Source organism: Rhincodon typus, chromosome 5, assembly GCF_021869965.1.
Source record: "Rhincodon typus isolate 14 chromosome 5, sRhiTyp1.1, whole genome shotgun sequence".
Taxonomy (NCBI): domain Eukaryota; kingdom Metazoa; phylum Chordata; class Chondrichthyes; order Orectolobiformes; family Rhincodontidae; genus Rhincodon; species Rhincodon typus.
Genome location: NC_063336.1, coordinates 103,759,021 through 103,779,421, shown reverse-complemented (window position 1 = coordinate 103,779,421; position 20,401 = coordinate 103,759,021). Strand labels below are relative to the sequence as shown.

The 20,401-nt window shown below is 38.7% G+C and overlaps 1 protein-coding gene across 2 annotated transcripts in view; it reads left to right on the top strand.

Annotated features, from left to right (window-relative positions):
- The window catches only part of itgb1bp1 (integrin beta 1 binding protein 1), a 27,687-nt gene extending 7,409 nt beyond the window's left edge, over positions 1-20,278 (top strand). For both annotated transcript variants that reach the window (XM_020519523.2, XM_020519525.2), the window contains exons 3-7: positions 555-633; positions 4,575-4,711; positions 5,906-5,998; positions 16,848-16,997; positions 19,567-20,278. In XM_020519523.2, the coding sequence (XP_020375112.1) occupies positions 555-633; positions 4,575-4,711; positions 5,906-5,998; positions 16,848-16,997; positions 19,567-19,638 (531 nt within the window). In that variant the 3' untranslated portion in view covers positions 19,639-20,278. The remainder of the gene's footprint in view (positions 1-554; positions 634-4,574; positions 4,712-5,905; positions 5,999-16,847; positions 16,998-19,566) is intronic.
- Positions 20,279-20,401: the final 123 nt, after the last annotated feature.

Here is a 20,401-nt window from a genome sequence, read left to right as displayed (position 1 = left end):
CAATGCTGAAACAGAACATCTGTGATGCAGTTTGGTAGCTCAGACAAGGAGTAAAAGGATATAACTGAAGGATTAACTTTTCATTTAGTAGAATTTAATCAAAATTTGCCCATGTACATTTTTAATTCACAGCATTATCTTGTTGCAGCTGGAGTTACTTGTACAATTTTCAACTGTTCCTCTATTTGCATTTTTCTAGGGTATTTTGAACAGTACATCCATAGCTGTTGCTTATTTTTATACTTAGTATTAAATGCTGAAAATTGGCATTTTCTGTCTGTGTTGTTGAAACTGGTAATTTAGTTCACTCAAATATTCTCTTTAATAAAATGTAACTCTAACCCAAGTGTCGGATGAAATATTTAGGAGGTATTGTTTCAACAGCAGATGCTTTATGTTAGCTGTTCCTAAATACTCTGCATAGACATTGTTCTGAAGATATAGGGTAACCTTAAGATGTTTGAGAGATACTGCAAAGCACTGCAGATAATAAATGTAACATTTACTCATTTATCTTTTAAAGCCCTTCATATTTGTGTGCTTTCTTTTCTCAGTCAGTAGATTCCAGTTTGGGTGGTCTTTCCAGATCTAGTACAGTGGCTAGTCTTGATACAGAGTCCACAAGGAGTTCAGGTATTGTACAACAACATTTCTCAATTTTTCAAACTATAAATGATGACTCAAATTGTAACATGTAATCTTGACAACTCCCTTACAATTCTCAGCTGTTAGCTACTAGCATGTCATTAATAGTCAATAACAGTGGGCAGATCATGTTTTCAATAACTTCCTACAGCTGTTATCTTTCTGACATGAGACTGCCATTGCCATAACACCATGTTGATAGAAAGTATTCCATTTAGATTCTTTCAAAATTCCTAAGAAGTCTCAGAATTGGATCTATGCATTGTTACCTTTTTTGATTTTATTGTCACGTACCAAAATACAGTGAAAAGCTTTGGTCACGAACAGTACAGGCAGATCACAGCAAGCAAGGATGTACAAATCAAAAAGACTTAGAGGCATACAGGTTACATTATTTGAGGCTAGAGTCCATTCAACAGTCTGATAATGGCCGGAAAGAAGCTGCTTGTGTGTGTGTTCAGGCTTCTGTATTTTCTGCCTGACGGAAGAGGTTGTAGGAGATCATTACCAGGGTGTGAAGCAGATTGCTACAGTCTCACTGATGGTTTAACAGGTAAATGGACTAAATTATGTATTCATAAGCCATACAGAAAGGTTGGATTCCACACCCTATCCAAATCTGTAATATGTTGTGCAATCTTAGTTGGGCGTTGGTAGGGGCAAGACGAGTGCAGTTGCTGCTGCACTTGAGACCATATGGAGTCCTAGAGTCATACAGCACAGAAACAGACTCTTCAGCCCAACTTGCTTATGCTGACCAAGTTTCCCAAACGAAACTAGTCCCATCTGCCTGCGTTTGGCCCACATCCTCCTCTACCTTTCCTATCCATGTTTCTGTTTAAATTTCTTTTAAATGTTGTAATTGTACTCGCCTCTACCACTTCCTTTGGCAGCTTTCTATACATGTACCACCCTTTGTGAAAAAGGTTCCCTCTCACCTTAAACCTATGCCCTTTAGCTTTGGACTCCCCTAGTCTGGGGAAAAGTCCTTGACTATTCACCTTATCTATTATATATGGTAATCAACAGTACTTGTTTCAGTACGTATCACTAGGTTTCAGCTTTCTAATTTTCTTTTCTGCTGATAAGTTGAGGGAGAAAAAGAGAGAGATGTGTGACTCAACTCCCCAAGGGGAGGCTACTTTCAAGCACATGCTTAAAACTTCCCCAACCCATAAAAATGTATCAATAATCACAAATCTGATTTATATATGTACACTTACATATATGTTAAAATACACAATCTGGAAGAATAGAAACATTTTATCATCCACCAGTTTGCAAAACAACCAGTTTCCACAACCTCCTTCCAACCTCAAGACCAATTCCCATGCGAACTACCAGTGACCCTCCCATTCCACGAACTTTAATTTTGGCATTTAGAGTCAGAGAGATGTACAGCACAGAAACAGACCCTTCGGTTCGACTCGTCCATGCCGACCAGATATCCTAAACCGATCTAGTCCCATATTCCTCTAAACCCTTCCTTTTCATATACCAATCCAGATGTCTTTTAAATGTTGAAATTTTACCAGCCTCCACCGCTTCCTCTGGCAGCTCATTCCATACATGCATCACCCGCTGTGTGAAAAAGTTGACCCTCAAGCCCCTTTTAAATCTTTCCCCTCTCACCTTAAACCCTTTAGGTTTGGACTCCCCCACCCCAGGAAAAGACCTTGTCTATTTATCCAATCCATACCCCTCATGATTTTATAAGCTTCTATAAAGGTCACCCCTAAGCCTCAGATGCTTCAGGGAAAATAGCCCCAGCCTATTCAGCCTGTACCTATAGCTCAAACCCTCCAACCCTCGCAACATCCTAGTAAATCTTTTCTGAACTCTTTAAAGTTTCATAACATCATTATAGCAGGGCAACCATAATTGCACACGATATTTCCAAAAGTGGGCTAAACAATGTCCTGTACAGCCGCAACATGACCTCCCAACTCCTATACTCAATGCACTTTCCAATAAAGGCAAGCATACCAAACGCCTTCTTCACTATCCTACCTACCTGTGACTCCACTTTCAAGGAGCTATGAACCTGCACTCCAAAGTCTCGCTGTTCAGCAACATTCTTTGTGGTATTTTGTCAACATGTTCATGAAGTCCACATAACCAACATTCAGTACATTTTCTTAACACTTAGAGCACCTTTCTTGCCCGGCACCTCATTCCATTCCCCCAATCCCCCTCCCACCCACATCCCCCAGCCCAGCTTCCTCCTGCCAAACCCACCTACCCAATCTGCTCCACCCCACAGAACCCCTCCTACATCAATTACTTTTGGCCAGAGTTGCTCCACGATCCTGGGCCTTCAGGGTGTGCATGCATGTACATCTGGCTCTGATTAGTCAACACCTCTCTGCTTTCCATGCCCAGGATCCCGAGCCCTTTAAAGGCCTGGTGAGCTGTTAATTGCCTAATTGGCTTGTTCTGCAGTGGCCTTCCATAAAGGAGGCAACACCTGTCTCTCACAAGCTGTCTAGTCATATTCTGGGGACAATAGTTAAAATTCCAGTTTGGCAGATGGTAAGTTTGAATTCAATAAAAAACAAAACCTGGAATTTTTAAAAATGGCATCCATATAAACACTGTCAATTTTAAAAAAAACTATTTAATTCACTCAAGTCTTTTAGGAAAGGAAATGTGCCCCCCTTACCTGTTATGGTTTACATGCGACTCTAGACCCACATCAATGCGGTTGACGCTTAGCTGTTGTCTGGGCAATTTATTGATGGGCAATAAATGCTGATTGAGTCAGAGTGCCCATATTCCATGAATAAAAAATAATCAAACCCCTTTGTGATTTTAAACCCCTCTACTGATTTAACCTTCTCTGCCCGAAGGAGAACAACCCAGGTTCTCTAGCCTTTCTTCATAACGTAAATCCTCAGTTTACTAGAATGTTAACACTTGAGGCCTGGACATACTTTTAGAAGTGTGGTACCCTGAATTAAACGCGACACAAATTGATGACTTCTGGGTTAAACATAACTCTCTTGATTTTTGTGCTCTATCCCTTTATTTATAAAGCCATAAATCACACATGTACGTTTTTTGTAAACAAAAAAGTCTTCTCATCTTGTTCTACCTGTTTCAAAGACATACAGACCCCACCATGTTGTTTATATTGTCTCTTTGTTCTTTCCACCAGAATGCATTCCCACACATTATCATTAATTTTCATCTGTCTGTATATGTTCTCCTCAAGTCTGTTATCTTCAATGTTTGCAGCATTTCCCAGTTGTGTCATCTGCAAGCTTTTCAAATTATAATTCCACAAAGCAGATTATTTTTTAAAAAAAATGAATTTTATTTATTAAAGCACCATATACAGTGCACAAAGTAATTTTGTACCTTTTGAAAAACAGCTGTAAGCATGGATGTAAAAATGCTCTGGACTCCTTGTTAGCTCAGTGGGTAAATATGCTTCAGAAATCAAATAGACGGGGCAGATCCTGGTCTGCCCTGAACTCAGTTGATCAGAGCTGGAATAGCGACAAGAGTACTACTTCAGTATGCCCAGGCTAAGAATGGAAGATATCAGTTTTGGTTCCCATGATGGTCTTTGAAGCCTTCTCCCAGAAATAAACTATTAAATTCACAAACAAAAGTGACTACCTGGCAAGGTAGCAGCCTGTAGAAACATATACTCCAGCCTGAGCTGGGAAGAGTTGAGAAGGGAAGGGGAAGAAAATTTGGGGGTGTGTGCATTGTTGGTTGTTGGTGGTGTTTGGGGCAAGTTGACAATTGATTACTTGCTTTCTGTTTCCAATAAATCATAATTTAAATAAAACATTTACCAGTAAAAGTAGAAGAACTTGGTGCCAGTTTTGTGCAGGAGTTAAACTAATCCAAAGAATTTTTTTTGAGTACTGGCTAAACACTGGAAGAAGACAAGTTGTGTTTTTATGCTTTTGTTACAGGACAGAGTAACAGTAACTTTGACACATGCACTGAATTCAGAGTGAAGTATTTGGGGGCTATTGAAAACTTGAAAGCCAGTTTATTTGATTGTCTTCAAGGACCACAAGATTTGATTAATTATATCGATTTGGCACAGGTAAGATGATGGAAGTTACAATAATGCTTATCAATTTCTGCTGTGAACAAACCTTCACTTTTGTGAACATAATTAAGTATAGTTTCCTGATTAATCTTAACAAGTTGAAGGTGATGGAGATAACGGAAAAGACCTGCAAGTTTCTGATTAACAAAGCTCAGCGTGAATAGTTTGATCCTGTCATTTAGCTTGGATCCTACTGCAATTTGCCAAGTCTGCCAAAACTCATTGGAGTGTGAAGCTGTCACAACACATCACATGCAAAGAGGTTTCCTCTTCTGAAAGCCCTGTGTGGCTGGTGGCAAGGTATGGCTGTGAAAGTTGGACCATTAATGATGAGGATCAAATAAGAGCATTTGAATCGAAAGGACTTGGACAGAAATTGCATACAGTCTAGTGTTAAAAAGAACATTGAAGAATTGATAGCAGGAAAGCTCTTATTTTGGGTACATGATGCGAACAAAAGCAGTGTTAGGTAAAAGGTTATGTGACACCACACCTGGAAAACACTACAAAGGCAACATGGTTGGATAATATCAAAACAGTGACTGCTTCTATTAGCTTTTAACTAAAAGGTCCTGCTGCATTTCTTAAGTGCCTCATAATTCTGCACTTTTTTTTTTTTTTAAACAGAACATGGGTTGAAAAGCATAAAATAACCTTGATTTGTGACTGTCCTTTTGCTCTGGTCTATGCTGCTTTTCAACTCTTAGCAGACTTTTTTTCTCTGGCTGCTTAAATCAGGTCCTTCGCCCTGTCAACTTAGGTGCTTTTAACTCTAAACCTAAACAACTGTTGAAGAGTCCCACATTAATTTCCCGGAATTCCAAACAAAACTCCAGACTGAATTACTAATCTGTACAACAGCAGAGATTAGTAAAATGCCCAATAGATTTAATTATCTTGAAAACTGGGTGTCTGAAATTCCACAAGTAAATGAAGGCCACCTTCACTTTTCAAGACTTTCATCCTCCTGATTCTGACCCCCTCAGGTACATGTGAAACCATGCTTCTATATTCTAAGGTGATCAGGGAATTTCTAAAGCTTAGCACTTTAATTACCTTACAACTGAAATTTTTCCCAAACAGAAGCTCTTAAGTTGATTTTAACAATTTCCTATTTTCATCAATCCGTTATGTTTTACAGTTTGGTAAAATGTCAAATGTCTCCCTATTGTGCGTTTTCTCTTACAGCAATATGGAAAATTACCCTTTACACCATCAGAAGAAGAGAGTATTTTATATGTATCCAAATACGGTATCAAGGTCACATCCTCTGATCAATTTGTGAGTATTAATATTTTCTTCTAATTTTGTTATGACAAACTTAGAAAGTTGTAGGAAAGAAAGGGATGCTCATTTTAAACAATGATCACTTATCAGGATGTGTGATCTTGACATCCCTTTACAATGTTTATGAATTTTTCCACTTGCCCCATACATCATTTGTTACTTGCTGACTGCAATTTTGTTTAAAAGGTTTAAGAACTGTGCCAATTTGGGTAATTAATGTTTTAACCTTTGAACCACTGCTAATTAATATCAACAGCCAATAAGAGACTAGTACATACTGACACTGCAATGCACATTCCATCCTTATTTTGTTTAGGAAAAACGTAAAAGGTTTCATGTTCCGAGGTCAGTTATATTAGTGCCCAGTTACCGAAACCTACATTTAACGCAAATGATGTGGCTCCTTCAAACCAAAGCTGCTATAATGTAGGAGGCCTTCTGGTTTTGTTGATGCATAGTTCAAAATTACATATCATAGCATTCTGAACTGCTTGCATGAACAGGAATAATATTTTCAATGCTTTGTTAATAGAATTTCTTTTCTGTCTAGCTGCACAGATGGATCATTTATTTGCATACAATAGTGCGTCATCTATAAAGCTAAACTTGCAGTGTTCAGGTGTTCTTTTCTGAATTCCAACAGTCAGTTAAATGTCAATTTTATACTCTGGTTGGGATAACATTACAATATTCTAATGGAGTAGATGATAACAAATGAAATGCCCTGATGATTTCTGGTGAGAAAACAGGTCTTGGCTCAGTAAATCTTATAGTGTTACATCTTCAGAAGTGATTCTCAAGAAGCCTAAATACTGCTTTACAAACTTTCTATTGTATACTGTTACAAAGACACTTTTTAGTTAATAATGCTTGGAGGATTTAAGTTTAAAGATCTTGGACAAAAGGACTTTTTCATTTTTTGTGGGCAAACCTGAGTAGTTTCTTCAAAAGTTGTCATTGAATGGTCACTGGAGATTATTTTTAGCAAGGCTTCCTAGAAATCACATGACCAGTAATAACTGCTTGCCTTACAGTAGACCCTGGTGAGGCTGTTTTGAATGATTGGCTTGGTGAAATTTTTTTTTAAACCAGGTTACTTGGAGGAAAGCCTGCTAAGAATTAGCTGAATTCTAGGAAGCTTGCTGTGAACAAGCTGCTTTAGCTGATCACAACCATTTCCGAAAAACTCATCAGTTCAGGGTGAAACCTACTTGTTCTTTGGTGTTAGTGACTGAAAGAACATCTCAAGATTGTATTTGGTGAGCAAACTGTTCTACAAGACTTCAGAGACAACCATATATGCCGAGGGGTGGTCTGGGTGGGATGCTCTTGTGTGTGTGTTTTGTTTTTGAGGATAGTGGCAGGGACAATAATTTGGACTTCTATGTTACTAAATATGTTAACCAACTATCGCCATCTCTATTCAATAAGGTATTAATTTGATAAAAACGCATAATTGGACCAGGACCATAAAAACCATTAGGAAACCTAGTTGATAAGATTTTGTTTTGTTTAAAATGTTAGGTTTAGATGAGTTATTTAATTGGTCATTTTGCTAACTTGAAAGTGTATTTTTGTATTGTGTTATGGAGTAGTGGGACTAGAGCGACGGTGTATTCCTTCAGCCTCAGTTGTAAATATATTGTACTTACAGCAGTGCCGTAAGTCGTCTAATGACTTTCCAATCACTTGACGTGGATTGTCAAGGTCAGTGAATGAATCTTCCATGATATCAGCTCACCATTGCTTCACCAGCTCCTCCTATTGCTTAATGCAAGAGTCCCATCAGACACTCAAACCAGCCCCTTATGCTCAGGACTAATGGATATTATCTAGATACTCCACCTCATCCTTGCATTTAAAGCTACAAATCTCACATCCACTTCTCATGGTCTCCAACCATAATGATAGTTGGCAAATCACTCAGATTCTGCCCTTTTCTTTTAGGACAAAAAGTGGCATACAACAGAGAAATGAATGGAGCATGATTACTTAGGATAAGGATGGCTACATTTACTGAATCCTGTAGGAGGAATGGCTCTCAACATTCTCGGGCTACCTATGGCATCACTAAACATTTATGTTGACAATTTGCTCTTATTGTATGCACTTCTCAACTCCAACCTCACTTTGCTATTGACATGATGCACAAACTGCACATGGTATCGCCAGGGAGGGTGAACTTCATTTTCCAGCCCATCTTCCATACTCACCAATTCTTACAGCAACTTCTGTGATTTTTCTGCTTTAAAAAATTGCAAGAACTTACCCAATCCAGCAGCCCCAGAAGAGACAACAACAGTACAGTGCTGAGAAGAGGCCTCATCATGTGATCTGATACTTGCAGTCACTTCGAGATACAGACATTGCACTTACCTAAGACTGGTATAGAATTGAGAGGCCTTACATGCTGAGTTACTAGGCACACATGTGCTAAAGCCAGCCTAGGGGTGATGGATAGTTTGTGTGCGCTAGCTGATTGGAAGGTCACAGATGAGTTCTTGTACAGGGTATTAAGATGAAGGCTTTGATGTAAAGGTAAACACTGATGGGTATGCACACATAGGTCAGTCATTGCTTCCTACATCTGTCAATCTCCTGTTACTATTGCGGTATATTGAGAAATCCAGCAAGTTGGAGTGCGTTGCACAGCTTTCCCTCTTAAGCTTCTGCTCCAGCTCCCTATCATGCTGCAAAATCCAGAGGCACTAAAATCGCAGCCCTTTTTCCTGTTGCAATCTTCATGTGATTAAGCCTGTCATTCCTATGAGAATGGAACATTACTTCATAGCACTTTCAGACACTTTGCAATTGTATAGGCTCTTCAAATATACTTACCCTGCTTGATCTTTGGTGGAGTGGTATGCAAACATTGAAGAGACTTGCATGGATCAAATTTGTAAAATAGGCATTACGTCAGCCAACAGGGCTGTGATGTCATGATAGGATCAGTTTCAGTTGTTTCTGATGCTTGCCGGGATGCCCAAGCTTTAACATAGTGCATAAGCTGCAAGTGTCTGGTAACACTCCATAAAACCCCATCAGAGCGACTGACTTCCCACCTACAGTCTTTGAGCAACAGTTAAACCAGAAGGAATTTGTTTAGCTAACGAGTTATGAAAATATGGAAAATCAATTGAACTGCTTAAAATAGAGCTAGATCACTACTATTAATGTGCAGGAGGCCATTTAGCCCACCGTGTCTACGCTAGCTCTCCAAAACAGCATTATGACCAAATGCAATTCTCTTGCCTTTTCCCCATAACTCGAAACAATCTTTGTGTGAGAATAATTATCTAATGGATTTTTGAATGCCTTAATTGAACCTTTCCTCACCATACTTACATGCAGCGCATTCCAGACTTCATCTACACCCTGTGCAAAAAAGTATTTTCTCACATTGCGTTTACATATTTTGCAAATCACTTTAAATCTGTACCGTGTCATTCCTGATTCGTTTACAAGTGGGAAGTTTCTTATCTACTCTGTCCGTACCCCTGTGATTTTGAAATTTTTTTCAAATCTCATCTTCTCTTCTCCTCTTTAAGGATTTCTCCCATCTGTCTTCATAGCTGAAACTTATTACTAGAATCATTCAAGTAAATCTCTTCTGCACTCTCTTTAATGCATTTAGATCCTTCCTGAAGCGAGGTGTCCAGAACCATATCTAATACAGAGGTCTGACTAGTGTCTTATTTGTGTTCAGGATAATTTTCTTGCTCCTGTGCTGTTTCTTTTCATAAAGATTACAATTTTGTAACTCTTTATTGACTGCACTCCACTTGTCCCACCATCTTTAATGGCTAATGGAAATAGAGATTGGGGATAAGGCTTTTTTTGTCCCGGTTTGGTGACCTGTGAACAAAGGTCAGTGCTGCAACTGCAACTGTTTACAATATATATTGATGATTTGGAGGAGTAAGTGACTATACTATAGCCAAGTTTGCAGATGACACAAAAACAGATGAAAAGGCACATTGCAAGAAGGATACAAACAGTTAACAGACAAATACTGATAGGTTAAGTGGGCAAAAATGGCAAATGCAATATAATGTGGGAAATGTGAAGTTGTTCATTTTGGAATGGACAACTGAAGAACTATTCAAATGGAGAAAAATAGCAGAAAGCTGCAACACAAAAGGATTGGGGGGTGTACATGTGCACAAAACATCAAGCTTAGCACTCACATATATCAGGTAATAAGGCAGGTCATTGAAATGTTGGCTCTTATTTCAAAGGGCCGGGGGGGGGGAGGGGGGGGGGGTGGGGGTGGTTAGAGTACAAGAGTTGGGAAGTGTAATACGAGTCCAGAAGGTGCTGGTCAGACAATATTTGGAGTACCGAGAGCAGTTTTTGGTCCCTTTTTATTTAAAAAAAATCATTGGAGGTAGTTCAGAGAAGGTTACTAGATGATCCCTGGTATGCAGCAATTGTCTTATGAGCAAAGGTAAACAGGTTGGGACTATACTCACTGTTGTTTAGAAGAATGAGGAGTGATCTCATTGAAATACATAGGATTCTTAAAGGGTTTGACAGGGTATAAATGCTGAGAGGATGCTTCTCCTCCATGATCAGGGGGAAAAGTCTCAGAATAAAAGGGTGCCATTTTAAGACTTGAGTTGAGGAGGAATTTCTTCTGTCTGAAGATGGAGTGTCTTTGGAACTCCTTGCCACAAAGCTGTGTGGGCAGAGTCCTTGTGTAAATTTAAGTCTGAGGCAGACAGGATTCTTGATCAGTCAGGGAATCAAGAGTTAAGGGGAAAACACAGGACAGTGGATGTGAGGAATGCCGATTCACTACAATCCTATTGCCTGACAGAGCAGGCTTGAGGGACCAAACAGCCTACTACTGTTTCATTTTTATCGTCTTAAAACAAGGTCTGTCTGCTATTGCACACCCTTTAGAGCCATCATGTCCCAATTTTCCGCATTGAACTTCATCTACCACCTACCTGTTCACTGCACCTTTTGTCCTTTTGAAGTTCTACACATTCTCCTCACAGTTTAAAACGTTGGCAAGTTTTGTATTGTTAGCAAACTTTGAAATTGGTCCCTGTACACCAAGATGTAGATCATTAATACAGCAAACTTTGTTTTAACTGGCATCTTCTCAACTGGCACTCTTGATAAACTGGCAAAAATTATATACCTCAAATACTGCGATCTACTGCGATGTCTGAGTATTCATGCTGTGAATAAAGTATAATAGTGGTGTGTATACCCCTACATTATGTTTCTATTACTTTCTGTGTGATTTAACATTGAGTTTAGAAGGTGTGTTGATGTTTTTACATAGATTTTTTGAGGGATGTCAATGGCTCCACACTTTGTTTGGTTAAGGTTTACTGCAGTTATGCTTACCTCTTGATTATCTGGAATATTTGATCAACCAGTACACTCCTGGTCCCATAGGTGCCAGTTAATAAAAAGTTTGCTGTACGTATCAGGAAAAGCAAGACTCCCTATACAAAACTATAGCTTTCCATCAGCCTGAAAAGTACTCACTAACCATTACTGGGTTTCCTATTACTGTCCAAATTTTGTATTCTCATTTCTATTGTACCTTTTATTCCCTGAATCCAAGGATGTGCAGGTTAGGTGGACTGGCCATGCCAAAAACCCCACATGGGGTTACGGGGATGGGCTGGCAGGGTGGTGGGTATGGGTCTGGGTGGGACGCTGTTTGGAGGGTTGCTGCAGAGTTGATGGACCGAGTTACCTCTTTCTGCACTGTAGGTATTCTATGAAGCTCTAACTTTGTTCAAATGTCTATTGTGCGGCACTGCATCAAACACTCTTTGGAAGTCCATGTCTACATCAACAATATTAACTCATTAACCCTCTGTGTTACATGTTTGAAAACTTCAAGTTAGTTAAATACAATCTTCACTTATGAAATCCATGCTGACTCCTCTTAATTAACCCACATTGTCCATGTATTGTTTCTAGAAGTTTACCCAGCACCAAACTTAAATTGATTGGTCTGTGATTACTACACTTATCTTTACTATCTTTTGGGAATAAAAGTTGTAATGTTTGCAATTTCCAGTCTTCTGGCACCACCCAAATCTAAACAAGACTGAAAAATACTGGTTTGTGCAATTTCCACTCACACTTCCTTCAGTATCTTTTGATGCATCTCATTCAGATTCAGTGTCTATCAACTAAACAGACATAGTTTATCTAATACCACACTACCTTCATCAATTTTGAACTCTTCTCGTGACTGATTTTCCTCCTTTATCACCATGGCTTGGTAATGCCTGCTTCCTTGGTAAAGAGAGAGGCAAAAAAACCTCAACTGTTGCCCCAGGCTTCCGTATGTAATTTTTAAAAAATCTCAAATCGGGCTTACTCCTCTTAACAACTCTTTTCCTACTTATGTGCTTATAGAAGACTTTGGGATTCACTTTTATGTTAGCTGTCAGTCTCTTTACGTAATTCTTCTTTGCTTCTCTTAGTTGCTTTTTTTTTAAACTTCTCTGCTGAATTCAGCTTGCTTCCAATTATATTTTTTGGTTTACACTTAATGACCAAACTTTTTCTCGCAGATTTCCTTCTCCTTAGTCATCCAGGGAACTCCAGGTTTGTTTGCTGTACTTTTCTCTTTTGAGGGACTTTCTTGGTAATTCCTGAGACATCTCTTCCTTGCAAGTGGCCCATTGTTCAGCAACAATTTTTGGCTCCATCAAGTCCACTTCTACTTAAATATTCTTTCTCTGAATTGTTCATTGATCTTTTCCACTGTCATCCTCAACCTTATGACACAATGATCACCGTTCTCCAAATGTTTTCCCATTGATACTTAATCCACTGCATTAACAAGCTTCCTTTTTAATTAGACTTGATATATGTTGTGGAGAATTCTCCTCAACACAGTTTAAGAATGCTTGTCCCCTTTGCTCTTTACACTACTATTATCCCTGTTTGCATTTGGTTAATTAAAATCTTCTATTATAACAACTTTATAAATGTTTGCAATTCTGATTTCCTAACAGATTTTTTTTCCCTCCCACACCCTTTCCATGAACTGGTGATGCATAGGCTACACTGAACAATGTAATTACACCCTTAGCTCTAGCCAGATTGATTCTATCCTTGAGCCCTCTGCAGCATTTCTCTAGCATTGCAGTGCTCTTCATAACTGATACTGCCACTCCTTTTTTTTCCCCATTCCTAACCTTTCCTTTCTTGACCCAGAAATATTTAACATCTGGTCATGCCCTTCCTTGAGGCAGGTCTCTGTTATAGCATATCATAATAATTCCACACGGCCTGTGCCTGTTACTCTCTTCATATTTACTGTACTCCATGCATGCATACACAAGTATAGTAAACAAATATCAAAATGTGGATGCTGGAAATTTGAAACAAAAACAGATGGAGAAAACAGCAGGTCTCGTATCATCTATGGATAAAAAGCAGAGTAAATGTTTCGTGTCCATTGATCCTTCTTCAGAACAGGAAAATAAAGAAATAGCAGAGGAACAGAATAGATACCTTGCATCAGTTTTCACAGTGGAAGACACCAGCAGCATACCGAAACCTTGAGAGTCAGGGGGCAGAGGTGAACATAGTGACCATCACCAAGAAGGTGCTGGGGTAGTGAAAGGTCGATAAATCACCCAGACCAAATGAACTGCACCCTGAAGTTGTGAAGGAGATAGCCGAGGAGATTGTCTAGGCTTTGGTGGTGATCTTCCAGGAGTCAGGTAGGGTCCCGGAGGACTGTAAAATGGCTAATGTAACATTACTGTTTAAGGAGACAGGGAGACAAAAGAAAGGAAACAATAGGCCTGTTAGCTTGACCTCAGTCATTGGAAAAATATTAGAATCCATTATTAAGGATGAGATTACGGAGTACTTGGAAGTGCATGGTAAAATAGGGCCAAGTCAGCACAGCTTCGTCAAGTGGAGGTCATGCCTGACAACTCTGTTGGAATTCTTTGAGGAGTTAATGAACAAGCTAGACAAAGGAGAGCTAGTGGACATGATCTGTTTGGATTTCCAGAAGGCCTTTGACAAAATGCTGCACAGGAAGCTACTAAATTAGATAAGAGCCCAGGTACTGACATAGACCTAGGATTAGCTGCCTGGCAGAAGGCAGACAGTAGAGATAGAGGGTTCTATTTTTGGATGCTGACTGGTGAAGTTCCAGGGCGGTCTGTGTTGGGACCATAACTATTCACATTATATGTTAACGTTCTGGACGAAGGAATTGAGGGCATCTTTGCTAAGTTTGAAGGTGACAAAAAGATAGGTGGAGGGACAGATATTGTTGAGGATGTGGGGAGGCTGCAGAAGGACTTGGACAGGCTAGGAAAGTGACAGATGGAATACAATGTGAGAATGTGAGAGGTTATGCACTTTGGTTGGAAGAATAGAGATGTAGACCATTTTCTAAATGGGGAAAGGCTTCAGAAATCAAGCACCAAAGAACTCAAGATTAACATGCAGGTTCACTTGGCAGTTACAAAGGCAATACAATGTTAGCATTCATTTTAAGAAGGCTAGATACAAGAGCAGAAATGTACCGCTGAGGCTGTATAAGTCTCTGGTCAGACTGCATTTGTAATACTGAGAGCAATTTTGGGCCCCGTATCCAAGGAGGGATGTACTGGCCTTGGAGGAGGTTCAGAAGAGATTTATAAGAATGATCCTGGGGATGAAGGGCTTGTTATGAGGAGCAGCTGAGTTTCTGGGTGCATATTCGATGGAGTTTGTAAGGAGGAGCAGGGATCTGATTGAAACTTGTAGAATACCGAGAAGCCTGGATAAAGCAGACATGGAGATGTTTCCATTAGTAGGAGAGACTAAGACCTGAGGGCACAGCCTCAGAATGAAGGGACGACCCTGGAGGAATTTCTTCAACCTGAAGGTGGTTCATTTGTGGAACTTATTACCACAGAGGGCTATGGAAGCCAAATCATTGAGTGTTTTTAAGACATTAGATAGATAGGTTCTTGATTGGTAAGGGGATCAAGAGTTATGGGGAGAAGGCAGAAGAATGGGCTTGAGAAACATATCAGTCATGATTAAATGCTAGATCGGCCTCAATAGGTCAACTAGACTAATTCTGCTCCTATATCTTATGGTTTTGTAGTCTAACAGCACATATATAGTAACCCTGCTTTAGAATGTTTCAGTTTCTCACTGATTCTAATTCCACCTATTAAATTACTGTTTTCTATTCTAAGGCTACCTGTGTCTTCCCCTATTTTCTGCACCCGAGTATTGCTCTAACACATTTTCTTGCTTCTCGGACCTCTGCTGAGTTAAAATCTTCCAAACACCACTAGAAAAATGGCTCATAAGAATTTGAAATCTAATCCCCCCCCGCCCACCACACTAAATTTCTAGCCACACATTCACCTGTCTTATCCAATTTCTATACTGAATTGGAAGCAGCACATCCAGAGATTACTGTTTTTGATGTCCTGATGTTACTTTAGCTTCCTAAATTCTGACTGCACTGCCACAACTGCTTCTTCCTTATGTCACTGGTATCACAATCTCTGATCATCCTGCCTCAGAAGAATGTCCTACAGCTGCTCTGTGACATTCTTGACCCTCCGATCAGGAAGATAACATATCATCCTGAAGTCATGTCTATGGCTGCAGAAATATGTCTCTAATCCAATAATTAATTAACCCTCTATCATTACTCCTCTTTCACTCTTCTTCCCTGCATCCTGTACAGTTGAGCACCCACAATATGATAACTCTTGTTGCACTCCTTTGAAGAACTATTACACCCACCCCCGCCCCCATATCAATATCCAGGGTGGAACCCCAATTAGTGAGTAAAATCATGTCAGGGGACCCATTCCTTACTTACCTACATGCCCCTAACTTGCAGTGCCACCACGTTCCTAAACGTGCTTCCTATCTGCCTTATATGCAACAGAGTCATTCCAGCTGCTATTGGAGCTCAGAAACCTTGAACTCATTTTTGTGCAGCCACTGACACTTGCTCATCTAGGTTGTGTTCATGACTCCTTATATGCCATAAGATGGGAATTCCGTGTGATTTAGCCACCATGCCACATCTTATGCATACCTTTGGACAAACTAGATTATAATAGAAATTAGAAGTACCCACCAGTCAACTCCTTCACCAATGTCTATAAATTGGATTTTTAATGGCAAGAACAACCAATTGCTACAGGGTAAAAATGTTTTTTTTTAGAAAATGCTAAAAAGAGCACATCCTTCTCTTCCTCACCTAATTCCTAGCACTTTAGTTAAATGTTAAATACATACAAGTTTATATTTTCAGAAAGAGATCAAAATTTGCTCAACTCACTAAACTCCTTGTACTCCAGTCAATGTTTTCCAAAACTAAAGAGTTACTTGATCCCATTACAGAAAAAAAAAATTCAAATTAGCTTCTTTAATTAACTAACTACAACTGTTCCATAGTGAATAGTTTGTATACCACTTCTGAGGTTCCCGGCCCCTGAATTTAAACAGCAACCTTCCATTAAATGTTAAAAGTTAAATATAAGTAAATTTAGATTCTTAGAAAGAGATCAAGATTCTCTCATTCTAAACTCTGATGATTGGAAAGAAACGATATTGTGAGATATATGGCAATTGACATGCATGGCAAAAAGAATTTTAAAAATATTGTTGTTAGAGTTTTAAAATTCAGCAGAGTAGGTTTGATGGGCCAAATTACTAACTTTATTTCTACATTCTTCCCAAACCTTCCACTGTGTCATATTACAGAGTTAATTAAAAATACTAATTATTCCAGTCACTTGATATAAAATTCCACTTGCTGTCATCCAAATACACAAAGAAAGAAATTCCACTAACTCTTTTTTTTTTCTTTTGGCAGGACATTTTGCACAGACATCCACTTTATTTGATAGTGCGAATGATCTGTTATGATGATGGTTTAGGAATGGGAAAAAGTCTCCTTGCTCTAAAAACGACTGATGCAAATCAGAATGAATATAGTATCTGCGTGTATCAGTGCAATAGCTTGGTGAGAAATGAATCTTTCTTTAATTTTATATTTGATTGTATAACCTCATTTTAAAGAGTAGTTTGGAACTTCAACTATTTGATCAATACAGAACCACATGGTTCATTTGCCGCTAACAGGTAAAAATTATTGATATACCATATTCATTGGACAGGTGACTAAAATGTGTGATTTGAAATTAGGGAAATCAACCAGAAATGACCTTGATGTGTCAAAAATCTATGAGAGAGGTTCCTGTAAGGGTCAGTTTAATACTAAATGCTTTTGCATTTACTTACTGTCCACAACTGTCTCCCAACCTGAATAGCAATCATGGACAGTCCCTAAAAGATTCTATACAGTATGGAAGTTAACTTTATCCTGACATTACACCTTAGACTTTAACTTCTAACCATTTCATATCACCATCCTTCTTGATCTCTACTTACGGTAAGTTATCAGTCTCTAGCCATTATGGAATCTGAATTCCCATTATGCTCGTTCACATGCACATTGTTATTGCTGTTTCAACCTGGAATCTGATGTCTTTGGTGTTTTTTATGCCCTCTTTCTCTCTTCCAAATAGGCCACGTGTCATTTCTCCCCATTTATTATTAGTTTTACACCCACCTGCTACCTCCTCTAAGTCAGTATCAACCCAAGTAGTAGTGTCACTGTCTTCCTAGTTTGGGCTTCACCATGCCTTGGACAATGAAAGCATAGTTAGTATCTCTATATTTTCTGATGAACCAATTGAGGCACTTATTGCTGCCTCCTCATAAGAAGCAACCCCGATGGTCCAGACCCTCTTACCCAGAGCATCAAGTAGGATGCTAACTTCCATATGTTCTTCCAACTCACACTGCTCACAAATCAAAAGTAATGAGCCTCTTTTCAACATTTTACCATAGAAAGTCAAAATAGGGCACTTCCTAACCATAATTTTACTGTGCGTTGAAGTGACATTCTGCCTTTAATTGTAACTTATATACTGTTTGGAACACACTAATTATAGAGGGTTCACAGGGGCCAGGTCACACTTTGTTCTACTCACTTATTCCTTTGGGATCTATTTTACTGTCTCACTTCCTCTTAACATTTTCAATCAACGCTCCATCGCTTTATCAAACAAGAGAATGTTGGCAAAACTCAGCAGGTCTGGCAGCATCTGTGAAGAAAGAAAAACAGAGTCTGATGCTACAGTATTCTCTGTTTGTTTGGAGATTTACATGATTCTCCTTTGATCCATATCCTTATGCTGCATGTTACCTTAGCCTCTGTATATGACAACTGATCCTGTTGATTTTGTTTATCTTGGTTTTCTTTGTCCTATGTTATGAATTCACTCTCCTCCTTTTCTATTTCCTAATTAAGATAATGAAGTTAAGGTTGGGTTGATAAAGGTATTTTGAGAAACTTTGTGAATTAATCCACCCTAGCTCTGTCAAGCATGAAGCTAAAGACCGAGGACGCCAGAGATACTGGTTTGGGAGTAGAAAGTGAAGTCATCATTGGCCATTTTTTAACCATGATTGGCTAAGCAAGAGTCAAACCCAGTGAATGCACTGCCTCTGAGCTGGACAATGTTGTAATCAACTCTAGTTAAGACTTCAAAAGAGGTTGAAGAGTGCAAGTGCACTAATTATTGAAGATTTTCTGATGTTGATATGACTGTGCTGTGGCAGAGGAATTTGAGTGTCCTTATAACACAGACACAGTAGACAATTAAAAGTCAAATGTGATGTTGGACACTATTGCAAGGGGAGTTACAGTTCAAGAATAACAAAATCCTGCTGCTACTGTGTTGGACTTTGAGAGCACATCGAGGGTACAGTCAATAGTTTTGGTTTCTATTCCTAAGAAAAAGAGTATACTTGCTTTGCAGATGCCACAGATTTTCACTAGTTTGATTCCTGGGAAGAGAGTCCTGATGTTTTCTGGAGTTTTGAAGAAGGAAATGTGATTTAATGCAGGATTCAGCTCCACAGGAGAAATGCTGTCCTGCTTGGCTATTTTGGACAGAAGTGAGGAAAAGTTCCTCGATTCAGAGGGCTGTGAAACGTTTGTATTCTATGTCCCAGAGGACTCTGGATCAACATTTGACGATATTCAATACTGGGGTAAAAAGATTTTAACTGGAAGAAATCAATGGGATATGGAGATCAGGCAGGAAATTAAGAGTTGAGATCATGGTCGATTTGCAATCCAATCTATCGCCAATTTAGGATAACTGGACCACAAGAACAACTACTGCTCCTGTTTATTGTTATTTATGATCATCGTTTGGGTACCAAAGTCATAGCAGAATGACTGAAGCTAATGTTTAGTGCTGATATTTAATTCCATTTCCAATTTGAAATGTACTTCAGTTTTGGTAAAATCACAATTAACATTGTAACATTATTTTGTAATAGACTCTAGTTCAGCTGAGAATAATGGGCCAACCAGTGAAAATCTAAGTATGTGATAATTCCAATCATTTCCAGATTTCATAACAGATATAAAAGAAATCTCGTCTCAATAACAAATAAAATTATCAGACCAGCAAAAATGCATTGTAATTGAGTAATCTAATCCTTCTGTTTTGCAGGAACAAGCTCAAACAATCTGCAAAGTTCTATCTACTGCTTTTGATTCAGCACTTTCCTCAGAGAAATCCTGACAGCTATTCTCAACAATAAATCTGGTAACTCAATGTGGATTCATTGGTTATTTACCTTGTTTAACTGCCTTCATCTACTATTGTTGCCTTAGATTTGTGAACTAACGTAAAGAGTTACAAATTCTTAAGTTTGAAGATGTCTGCATTTCAATATTTTCAGTAAATTGAGAAATATTGGTCTGTTAGTACTGTGCAGGTTTACAGTTCTATAGAAGTCTGTTGTTATACATCACTTTCAATTATTGTCAATCATTACCATACCTCCTTGGAGCAGCCTATGGTTTACTGCAGGATTTATAACAAAGGTTTCAGAAAATGAAAATAATCAAGTGAAATATATAAACCTGTAGCAATCATGAAGCATTTCTTTGTATAGAGGTATTTCTTAAATGTCAGACTGGTAGTTAATAACTTTGATTTTTACACTGTATAATGCTCAGTGTATTTACCTCTTCACTAACAATAACAATGTAAATGAACAAGTCTTGATGATGATATATGTTCAAGCCAAATATATTTAACGAATAGTGTGTAGGTCAGTACACTTTGTAAACACCGTTGTAATTCTTGGCCTTTCAAATTAGCAATGCAATGAAGTAACATCCTTTTATTTATACAAATAAAAGAAATATGGACAGTTCATTTTTTACTTGTACGCTATTATTTTTCCCTATGTTATTACTTCCCATTAATATCATTCCGAGGTTGTCGAGTCAGAGTCATACAACATGGAAACAGACCCTGCGGTCCAACCAGTACATGC